The sequence below is a fragment of the Salvelinus alpinus genome, chromosome 2 (genome assembly GCF_045679555.1).
Source record: "Salvelinus alpinus chromosome 2, SLU_Salpinus.1, whole genome shotgun sequence".
Taxonomy (NCBI): domain Eukaryota; kingdom Metazoa; phylum Chordata; class Actinopteri; order Salmoniformes; family Salmonidae; genus Salvelinus; species Salvelinus alpinus.
In genome coordinates this window covers 40,735,940-40,748,265 of record NC_092087.1, presented here as the reverse complement: position 1 = coordinate 40,748,265, position 12,326 = coordinate 40,735,940, and the positions used below count along the sequence as shown (strand labels likewise).

Genomic DNA, 12,326 nt, shown 5'->3' with positions numbered 1-12,326 from the left:
ACATTTTAAGCTAAACGTTTTCATCTGTTGTGTCAGCCGCATTGCCTAAAAAGGTTTTTTGATACTAGCGGTTGTATCGCATCCCACAACTGTCCCCGACTATGCTTGGAATATTTATTTCTTGCACAACAGAATGTCGACTTTTGTACTATGGGGGATAGTAGAATGACATAGAATAGTGCTTTTGCTGTTTGTTATCCCTACTCATCTTCTTGGCTGAAGAAAAGTAAATGTGGACGGTTCTTCCAATATCTTCAATATGCACCTCGGAATTGGATTAGGACGCGTGCAGTTGCATCCCCGATGCGTCTGTCTTGTAGCCTGTGATAATGACCCGATCACGTGATGGAGAACCGTGTGAGCACACTCAGGGAGAAGGACCCAACAGCACTCCGGGACGTAAAAAGGCATAGATTTTTTTAGGGTGCATTGCGGCCACAAAGGGGATGCCGCCGTGAAATTCAAAGCATTATCAAGTGCTTGTCAAATTGTGAATGAGAGACTGATGGCGCATGTACAGCCTGCGCAAAAAACAAATCAGTGCTCATGCCTTTCAAGCGACTTTTTTCAGGTCATCATTACTCTCATCATATAGCCTTACAATCAATGTTTTAAAATCAAAACATATAGCCCAATGTTTGAAGAACTCAAGTGAAATTAATAACTCAAAAATAGCCGCATGTGCGCACTCCCTGAAATCATTTGGAGAAAATAATTATATTTTATTCAGCTTTGTTCAATTGTATTCTTCATAATATAAAATATAAATAATGCCACGGAATTATAAGCCAATCTTGTCTGCTAAATTAACTAGAGTAGCCCACAGCCATTTGGCATAGCCACATCAGGACAACAGAGTATGCTATTATTTTCTTCTGAAATTGACTACATTTTCTTCTGACCAGTCCAAATTTGAGATTTTTGGTTCCAACCACGCATCTTTGTGAGACGGAAGATCTCCGCATGTGTGGTTCCCACCGTGAAGCATGGAGGAGGTGGGATAGTGGGGGGTCCATTGCTGGTGACACTGTCAGGGAATAATTTTGAATTCAAGGCACACTTAACCAGCATGGCTACCACAGCATTCTGCAGCGATACGTCATCCCATCAGGATTGCGCTTAGTGGGATTATCATTTGTTGTTCAACAGGACAATGACCCAACACACCTCCAGGCTGTGTAAGGGCTATTTGACCAAGAAGGAGAGTGATGGAGTGCTGCATCTGATGACCTGGCCTCCACAAATCACCCAACCTCAACCCAATTGAGATGGTTTAGGATGGGTTTAGGATGAGTTGAACCGCAGAGTGAAGGAAAAGCACCTAACAAGTGCTTAACATATGTGGGAACTCCTTCAAGACTATTGGAAAAGCATTCCAGGTGACTACCTCATAAAGCTGGTTGAGCTTCATGAGGTAGTCACTTTTTTGGTTACTACATAGTTTTGATGTCTTCACAATTATTATACAATTATCATACATGTAATGAGTAGATGTGTCCAAACTTGTAATGTATATATTAGTCGACTGGTCGACTGTTTGGTCGTTAGGCTGTTGGTCGACCGAGATTGTTTTAGTCGAGCACTAACACAATCTTGGTCGATCAACAACCTAACGACCAAACAATCGAATAGTTGACTAACTGCGGTCAGCCCTACAATAGATCAGTTTCACATTCCAACACAGTGTGGATTACAAGAGGGGTCATTCCATTTGATTTCAATAACTTTTTGACCGAACCCCTTTGGATTTGAATGAAAGATTCTATGCATATTTGCCAATGGTAGAAGTAGTTTTTGGACTTGAATGCCAAAACATTTACCAGAAAGAGTTGGTCAGTTGACCCATTTTGCATACCCCACCCTACCATGAGACATACATGTCTTCATCACTGGAAAAAATAAACAGTTGAGTTTGATATCATTTAAAAGCTTACAAACAGGGTTGTCAAACTATTTGATAATTTCTTGGAAAAAATGGTTAATACATTTTTAATTTTTTAACCTTTAACTTGAATTATCTAAAAAAAAGAAGAAGCATGTTTTCATTTTCGCATATGTTGTAGCTTAGACCCTATTTTACATCATCGGGTGTTTTGTGTTGTGCACGCCATTGGTTGAGACACAGCATGATCTTGAATACAAGGTGGGAGTCATGTTTTGGCTAATAAATGGGATTTTGAATTAAACTGATTGGACATGATTTGGAAAGGCACACACCTGTCTACATAAAAGGTCCCACAGATGACAGTGCATGTCAGAGCAAAAACCAAGCCATGAGGTCGAAGGAATTGTAGAGCTCAGACAGGATTGTGTCGAGGCACAGATCTGGAGAAGGGTACCAAAACATTTCTGCAGCATAGAAGGTCCCCATGAACACATTAGCCTCCATCATTCTTAAATGGAATAAGTTTAGAACCACCAAGACTCTTCCTAGACCTGGCCGCCCGGCCAAACTGAGCAATCAGGGGAGAAGGGCCTTGGTCAGGGAGGTGACCCTCAGAGAGCTCCAGAGTTCCTCTGTCGAGATGAAAGAACCCTCCAGAAGGACAACCATCTCTGCAGCACTCCACCAATCAGGCCTTTATGGTAGAGTGGCCAGATTGAAAGACTCCAGCCACCCTAGTCATAAACTGTTCTCTCTGCTACCGCACAGCAAGCGGTACCGGAGCTCCAAGTCGAGGTCCAAAAGGCTTCTTAACAGCTTCTACCCCCAAGCCATAAGACTCCTGAACAGCTAATCAAAGTGCTACCCAGACCCCTCTTTTAAGCTGCTGCTACTCTCTGTTTATAATCTATGCATAGTCACTTTAACTATACCTACATGTACATATTACCCCAATTACCTCGACTAACCGGTGCCCCCGCACATTGACTCTGTACCGGTATCCCTCGTTTGTTATTTTACCTCCGCTGTTGAATTATTTGTTACTTTTACTTTCTATTTAACACTTTTTTTCCTTAACTTATTAAAACATTGTTGGTTAAGGGCTTGTAAGTAAGCATGTTGTATGCGGTGCATGTTACAAATAAAATCTGATTTGGATTTGATAGCCCGCTTGGAGTTCGCCAAAAGACCCCTAAAGGACTCAAGATTCTCTGGTCTGATGAAACCAAGATTGAACTCTTTGGCCTGAATGCCAAGCATCATGTCTAGAGGAAACCTGGAACCATTGAAGACGGTGAAGCACGGTGGTGGCAGAATCATGCTGTGGGGATGTTTTTCAGCGGCAGGGACTGGGAGACTAGTCAGGATCGAGGGAAAGATGAACGGAGCAAAGTACAGAGAGATCCTTGATGAAAACCTGCTCCAGAATGCTAAGGACCTCAGACAGGCGCAAAGGTTCACCTTCCAACAGGACAACAACCCTAAGCACACAGCCAAGACAACACAGGAGTGGCTTCGGTACAAGTCTCGGAATGTCCTTGAGTGGCCCAGCCAGAGGCCGGACTTGAACCCGATCGAAGATCTATGGAGAGACCTGAAAAAAAGCTGTGCAGCAAGGCTCCCCATCCAACCTGACAGAGCTTGAGAGGATCTGCAGAGAATGGCAGAAACTCCCCAAATACAGGTGTGCCAAGCTTGTAGCGTCATACCAAAGAACACTCGAGGCTGTAATCCCTGCCGAAGATGCATCAACAAAGTACTGAGTAAAAGGTCTGAACACTTATGTAAATGTTATATTTCAGTTGATTGCAAACATTTCTAAAAAACAGTTTTTGCTTTGTCATTATGGGGTTGTGTGTGTAGATTGTTTTTTCCCTCATCAATTTAATCCATTTAAAATAAGGCTGTAACATAACAAAATAGTGATGAGGTCTGAATACTTTCTGAATACGCTGTACAGATAACAGACTTTACATTACCATTTAAGTTGACATTCGACTGTGGGTGGACCGGTGGCCATCATTGTGGTAGTAATTAGAAGTAAAAATGTGTACTCAATTAAAATGTTAATGATGTACGAACTAAATTGCAGTAGGGCTGTTGCGGTGACCATATTACCACCACACCTGCGGTCATGAGTTATGACCGCAGTAAAATTCCACATGACATACATTGGTAGTACCCAACTCACTAATGACCATCAGGTCACTAATGGCCTGGTACTAAGGGCTCTATTGTCCCTCTAACCACTCTGACAGTGTAAATGAAATCATAAATCACAAACACATCATCAAAACAGTTCCTTGCTTTTAAAACTCACCTCAGTGTGATTGTACTTTTTCTTCAAATTGATCACTAGGTTGAAACTGAGTGGAAAACATGGTCGTTGTGGATGTTGTTTCAAAGCATAACACAACGAAATGGGCAGTGCATTCTAAGGTGATGATTAATTAAAAACACCCAAAAGGCATATTAGAGCTTATGTATACCCATAGGCCTATACATGAGCTCAAGCCTGAAATAAGTTATACAATACATAGCCTACCGCATATTACGCATGGCAGAAATTATAATTTTTTCCAAACGGATTTAAGATGTCTTTACATAATTGGTCTAGCGTATACTCCAAAATAAAACAAATTCTAGTAATCTTCTTTGAGTGTGGACTGTATAATTATGCATATTTGATAGACTGGTTAGCTACCTTATGCTATCCTCCAAACGTTCTATCCATGAGTCTGGGAGAGAACATGTAGGCCTAGGACTAGGCGATGTTGTTAGTGTATTGATTTTACAGGTCGGCTTACAGGGTTAGCCTACAATTATAGTACATTTGTTTTTGAATATATAATGAATAGGCTGACACATTACCTTTAGGTACAGACTATCTCACCACAGTGCATTTCCATCTCCTATCTCGCCTTCATTTCCTTCTCGAGCACACAGAGGGGCTGTCAACAGTTTGGTGAAATATGTTTTGTTGGGAAAACATGTTACTATCGATGTTCCTGAATAGATTTCACTCAATTTCCCAATTAAGCACTGGGTAGCTGCAGGAATAGGTTTGGAGAACCCATGGCATTCAGCGTTTGGGAGGAATATAACGTTGCTGAGTAAGAGGCTGCATCCTCAAACAATGGATGATGCATGGAGTGAAATAACCGGAGAACGCTACCCAGACTGAAAAAAACTAAGCAGTCTCCATTCGCTATTCGAGTGCATACTGATGACATGTATTTTTTACCCTGCCCCTTTGATAATTGGCCATTTTAAATCTAAATTAATTTGACATTTTAGTAAAGACAAGATTAAATTGAGACTAGTCTGATGGGTGAAAATATACTGAAAATATACTGAACAAAAATATAAAACACAACATGTAAAAGTGTTGGTCCCATGTTTCATGAGTTGAAATAAAAGATCCCAGAAATGTTCCATACGCATTAAAAGCTTATTTCGCTCAAATTTTGTGCACATATTTGTTTACATTTCAGTTAGTGAGCATTTCTCCTTTGCCAAGACAGGTGTGGCATATCAAGAAGCTGATTAAACAGCATGATCATTACACAGGTGCCTGTGCTGGGGACAATAAAAGGCCACTCTAAAATGTGCAGTTTTGTCACACAACACAATGCCACAGTTGTATCAAGTTCTAAGGGAGCGTGCAACTGGCATGATGACTGCAGGGATGTGTACCAGAGCTGTTGCCAGATAATTTAATGTTAATTTTTCTACCATAAGTCGTTTTGGAGAATTTGGCAGTACGTCCAACCGGCCTCACAACCACAGACCACACCAGCCCAACTCCTCCATATTCAGCTTCTTCACCTGCGGGATTGACCAGCCACCCGGACAGCTGATGAAACTGAAGAGTAATTCTGTCTGTAATAAATCCCTTTTGTGGGGAAAAACTCATTCTGATTGGTTGGGCCTGGTTCCCAAGTGGGTGGGCCTATGCCCTCCCAGGCCCACTCATGGCTGCGCCCCCTGCCCAGTCATGTGAAATCCATAGATTATGGCCTAATATATTTATTTCAATTGACTGATTTCCTTATATGAACGGAAACTCAACAAAATCATACATTTTTGCATGTTGCGTTCTTATTTTCGTTCAGTATATGATCACTTTATGAGAGAACAGCGTATGCAACTTGAGGCAAAGAACAGAGCGCAAACTTTTTGGGGGACTTTCACAAATCATCAATAGCCTATAGTCGCGCCATGCAGCCCATATACTGTATGTTCTGATTTCTAAGACATTCTAAGGTTTGTATCATTCACAACTAAAGTGGCCAAATAACTCTAAATCTAGCATATAGGACCTGTTTCAAATGATCACTTTTACGCTCAACATAGCCACTTCATATGTGCACTCTGGAATGGAAAAAATATATTTTCTATTTTATTCTGCTAAGTTAAATTATATTATTCCTACTATAAAATCATATAATATGAAATAATGGCACGGGACTTATAAGCATATCCTATCTGCTAAACGAACAAGCTGACAGCCTATGGAATGGCACATAGCCAGATAACACACAGTAGGCCAACTCATTATTTACTTTTGAAATACATTTTCTTTGTATCATAATGTTTCTTTAGACCGGTCTAAAATAATGTTTTTTTTTGTGATGGTGTATATTAAATTGATTTGTTAGACTTAAAAAAATGTTTTATCTAGATGTTCCAAAGGCGCGTATCAGCGGCTTGTATGCATGGAGCTGCTAAATGTGTTTATGTTCATTAACTGTCAATTACCATGAGACCAGCAGTCTTTTGAATGACAATAACCGTCTGAAAGAAATGTCATGACTGCCACAGCCCTTAGTCTAAAGGGATATGTCCATTCTATGAATTATATTTCTATTATTTAAATTACACCCACACTGTATTCAAGAGTATGCTGTGTCTCAACCGAAGGCAGGCACAACACAAACCCCTGAGATTACGTCAAATAGGGTCTAATCTACAAAATATGCGAAAATGAAAAACATCTAACTTCAGGTGTTTTTAGATAATTGATGTTAAAGGAGAAAAAAAATGACAATGTTTATTTATCTATAAATTATTAAATTGTTTGACAACCCTGTTTGTAAGCTTTTAAATTATATCAAACTCAACTGTTTATCTTTTCCACTGATGAAGACATGGATGTCTCATGGTAGGATGGGGTATGCAAAATGGGTGAATTTTTAGCACCTCCATCACCTAAATGTTTGTCTTTCAGTTCCAAAAAGTAACTTTCTGACCACTTCGACCATGGGCAAATATATATAGAAGGTTTCAGTCAAATCAAATGGGCTGAGTCAAAACTGATTGAAATTAAATGGAACGACCCAGAGCTGATGATGAAAACAAGATTTTAAATCTAGCTATTTAATGCAGTTATTGTGTGCATCATGCACACAATTAGAATATTGTACTACATACCTCATCCGCAACTGATGGGGCAGTGATTTTTACAACTTGCTTCTCAGCATCCCTAAAGCAAGACAAAATGTGAAGTTGAATAAACTATCCAGTGGAAAACTTTGTAAACCTAGCCTGCCCTCTATTGGTTAAAAATAATCCACTGCACATCCAGTGAAATAATCCCCCAAAGACATCTTGTACATACCGTATGACAACCTAAATTGATCATGACTGACATTCAAAGACTAAAAAAGGAAGATGCCAACATCAAGCTTTATCTTAACATGTTGAAAAACTGCTGAATTTGCCATGAGAATCACGATAACAATGATTAGGCTAGGCCCACTTCAATCACATAATAACCATCAGTCATTAGGACATGAAACATCCTATAGGTAGGTTTGAGTAACAAATAGAGTACTGACTTTTCAGGTACAGCTGCCTCTTCTACTGCCACTTCTGCAGGTGTTTCACTGATTTCCTCCTCTTTAGGATTGTCCTGTAAATATACACCAAGCAGGTAATCAGCACAATTTTAAATATTCTGAAATATTATAAGAGTAAAATATTCTGAAAAAATAAGTCTTTAAACAATCATATTTTTATTAAACATGTTTCACATGCTTACCTCCAACTCTACCAAAACCTCCTCTTCGTTCACCTCATCTTCTGTAACATAAAAGGTAAAACACAAAATGTTCCTCACATTTTCAAGACAAGTTGGCTGAAAAACAAGAATATTTAACCGAGCATAGTACAGAAGAGAATGTATACGCCATCTGTCGGAGAGAATAATGCTACATACATCTACCAAACCAAGGTTCAGTTATTGGAGAAATCAAGACATTTCATGACAACATCCAAGAAAGAGTAAGGTATATATTGCAGTGGTTTTGTTAAGGTGAGTTCAGAAACAAATCAAGAGAAAATGTCGATCTTAGGGAAAGAAAGTGTTTGTTACTGAGCAAAAATAAGAAACCACAGACATACCGACACCTAAACATGACAATACATTATGCTAATATTTGGAACTGAAGTGAACTACCCATCACTTCATTCACAGGGCAGGGGAACATTATGCCTTCATACAATTCTTTTTACTAATTTAGGCTACATTTTACAATCAGTGCTGGTAAGAAAAGAGTAAGTGTTAGTGGAAGAAAGACAAGTCCATCATACCATGCTCCTCAAGGTACGCCTGCAACCGGCCAATAAGGTCACCTTTGTTTCCTTTCACGGCCAATCCCCTCACAGCACACTCCTGCTTGAGCTCAGCCAACTGAAGAAGGTAGGGTCAACAAATGTAGAAGACTTTTAGTGAAGAGCGTATGCATATAATACAGCTGTCAATTAACATTGATTGCATTTATATAAAAAGGTCAACTACAAAAAAATTCACTAAATCAGTCATAAAAACATGGCTACCACATTAGTAAAGAGTTTTGGCACAACAATGCAGCCATTGGCAACAGACCATCTGCCTGACGTAGAACTCAATGCAATAGGGTTTCCAGGCAAGGGAGAAGGCAGTTTTCAAGAGCTAACACCCGATGTCCACCAGGTGCATATGAGTTTTGTTTTGCTGGATGTCAAGCCCGCATTTTCCGTACTTGACACACGTTCTTCACTTTTCAACTAGCTAAAAGTCTGTGTGTACCTTCGTTTGTACCACCGCACAGTAAAGCAACCACTAGTTGAAAATATTGAACGCATGCGGTACACAGAACGCACTGCAGCCTAGTGCGGCATTCCCAACGTATCATTGTGGACTGTACCATTGACAATGAATATTTTCCGCTGCAAAGACGTCGATGCATCTGGTGGACATGAGGCGTTAAAGGCTCTGTATGGTTCATCCGTTTTCTGCATTGGCCATACACCATTTATGGCGATACGGTCAGTTGTGGGAAAAAATACTCAATTGTCATACTTGAGTAAAAGTAAAGATACTTTTAAATATACTTAAGTATCAAAAGTACATGTTATTGCTAATATACACTTAAGTATTAAAAGTAAAAGTATAAATCTTTCAAATTACTTATATTAAGCAAACCAGACAGCACAGATTTCATATTTTTTTGTTTACAGATAGCCAGGAGCACACTCCAACACTCATACACAATTTACAAACGAAGCATGTGTTTATTGAGTCCACCAGATCAGAGGCAGTAGGGATGACCTCTTGATAATTGCGTGAATTGGACAATTTTCATGTCCTGCAAAGTATTAAAAATGTAAAGAGTACTTATGGGTGTCAGGGAAAATGTATGGAGTAAAAAGTACATTATATTCTTTAAGAATGTAGTGAAGTAAAAGTTGTCCAAAATATACATAGTAAAGTACTCCAAAAAATGAATTAAGTAGTACTTTAAAGTATTTATACTTAAGTACTTTACACCACTGGCCAGAGCATTCATACTTCATACGCCCTTGCTGTCTCTGCCTGGCCGGTTCCCCTCTCTCCACTGGGATTCTCTGCCTCTAACCCTATTACAGGGGCTGAGTCACTGGCTTACTGGTGCTCTTTCATGCAGTCCCTAGGAGGGGTGCGTCACTTGAGTGGGTTGAGTCACTAACGTGATCTTCCAGTCTGGGTTGGCGCCCCCCCCTTGGGTTGTGCCGTGGCGGAGATCTTTGTGGGCTATACTCGGCCTTGTCTCAGGATGGTAAGTTGGTGGTTGAAGATATCCCTCTAGTGGTGTGGGGGCTGTGCTTTGGCAAAGTGGGTGGGGTTATATCCTTCCTGTTTGGCCCTGTCCGGGGGTATCATCGGATGGGGCCACAGTGTCTCCTGACCCCTCCTGTCTCAGCCTCCAGTATTTATGCTGCAGTAGTTTATGTGTCGGGGGGGCTAGGGTCAGTTTGTTATATCTGGAGTACTTCTCCTGTCTTATCCGGTGTCCTGTGTGAATTTAAGTATGCTCTCTCTAATTCTCTCTTTCTCTCTCGGAGGACCTGAGCCCTAGGACCATGCCTCAGGACTACCTGGCATGATGACTCCTTGCTGTCCCCAGTGTACCTGGCCGTGCTGCTGCTCCAGTTTCAACTGTTCTGCCTGCGGCTATGGAACCCTGACCTGTTCACCGGACGTGCTACCTGTCCCAGACCTGCTGTTTTCAACTCTCTAGAGACTGCAGGAGCGGTAGAGATACTCTTAATGATCGGCTATGAAAAGCCAACTGACATTTACTCCTGAGGTGCTGACTTGCTGCACCCTCAACAACTACTGTGATTATTATTATTTGACCATGCTGGTAATTTATGAATATTTGAACATCTTGGCCATGTTCTGTTATAATCTCCACCCGGCACAGCCAGAAGAGGACTGGCCACCCCTCATAGCCTGGTTCCTCTCTAGGTTTCTTCCTAGGTTTTGGCCTTTCTAGGGAGTTTTTCCTAGCCACCGTGCTTCTACACCTGCATTGCTTGCTGTTTGGGGTTTTAGGCTGGGTTTCTGTACAGCACTTTGAGATATCAGCTGATGTAAGAAGGGCTATATAAATCAATTTGATTTTGATTATTTAACCAGGCAAGTCAGTTTAGAACAAATTCTTATTTACAATGACGGCCTACCCCTGCCAAATCCTGACCCGGACGACGCTGGGCCAATTGTGCGCCGCACTATGGGACTCCCAATCACAGCCGGATGTGATACAACCTGGATGCAGTGCCTTTGACCGCTGCGCCACTCGGGAGCCTGTTAAGTGGTCGTGTTCCATCATTTCAGACTGTTGGCCTGAAGTAGGACTAAATATGTTTAAATAGTGGAGTATGTTTTTGTTCTGTGTGTGTGTAGTATTAGATGATATGGTATTTATGTTATTTTTTTCGAGCAACATTAAAGGGATCTATATTTCAGTTTAGTAGGTGGCGGTAATCCAACATTTATTTGATGCCAACCGCCGTTAAACCTCCTAGCGGAAGAGGAAGCATCGCCGTGCGAAGCTCGATTTGGCTTCCACAAGCCACCCGAGGCGTCGTAATCGTGTCACCTTCCGTACGGAGCTTCCGCTCGCATTGCCAGATCAAGCATAAATCGGCTATAAAGCTTTATATACCAATTGTGTATTACAGCCTGATTAATCAAACTAGGTAGCTACCAGAACTAGCTAAGAATACAATTACTTTGCTAGGTAAAATGTATTTATTAGCTAAATTAATTCGTGCAACTAGCTGGTCAAATGACGACGCTCTCGGTTATTTAATGTTTTACAGTAACGAACGTGCGTGTTAGTTAGCTAGCTAGCTAACACTAGCAGACAGCTGTGTTAGGTAGCTAGCTTCCATTTGCAGGCAAATCACACGGTGTATTACTACCGCACAACTACATTATCTAGTGAGTGGAGTGGTAAACCGTACAATACGTAAATTACTTATACATTTTACACGATGCCAGACTATAAGGAATTACTTATGTATTGGATTTGATTCCTTTTTAAATAGTTCTCACCTTCAATTTCTGGAGTTCAACAACCCCAGCCATCTTGTTTGTATAGGGTAAGCGCGGAAGAAAATTATCCAATGGTAATGCGTTTTAGTGAACGGTATAATAAAACGACCGATGATTGGATATATGCCGCTTATACTCGTGAAATGGTAGCAATGTTAAGTGGTGCTGCCATCTTGCGAAACTTTGTGTGAAGATTTTTACTTTCTTTTTTTCGTCATTCCCACAGCAACTACGGTTGCATTTACACTGGCAGCCCATATCTTATCCTTTGCCAAAGTATTGATATTTTGACCAAACAGATCAGATCTTTTGTCAATAATTGGGCAAAACATCAGAATTGGGCTCCCTGTGTAAACACAGCTAACTAAGTGATTTATAGCTACACTAAATCAAATCTTATTTGTCACATGCAACAGGTGTACACCTTACCGTGAAATCCTTACTTAAAAGCTCTTAACCAACAATGCAGTTAACTATTTTCTTAAGAATAAAAATAAAACAATAACAATAATGAGACTATATACATTGTACGGTACCGAGTCAATGTGCGGGGATACAGGTTAGCCAATGCATATG

General features: G+C 40.5%; 1 protein-coding gene across 1 annotated transcript in view; it reads right to left on the bottom strand.

Annotated features, from left to right (window-relative positions):
• LOC139561290 (SAP domain-containing ribonucleoprotein-like) overlaps nt 1-11,966 on the bottom strand; it is a 60,353-nt gene extending 48,387 nt beyond the window's left edge. The window contains exons 1-5 of the mRNA XM_071378282.1: nt 11,751-11,966; nt 8,480-8,579; nt 7,929-7,969; nt 7,726-7,799; nt 7,319-7,370 (exon numbers count right to left, since the gene is read on the bottom strand). Coding sequence (XP_071234383.1) covers nt 7,319-7,370; nt 7,726-7,799; nt 7,929-7,969; nt 8,480-8,579; nt 11,751-11,783 — 300 coding nt within the window. The 5' untranslated portion in view covers nt 11,784-11,966. The remainder of the gene's footprint in view (nt 1-7,318; nt 7,371-7,725; nt 7,800-7,928; nt 7,970-8,479; nt 8,580-11,750) is intronic.
• Nucleotides 11,967-12,326: the final 360 nt, after the last annotated feature.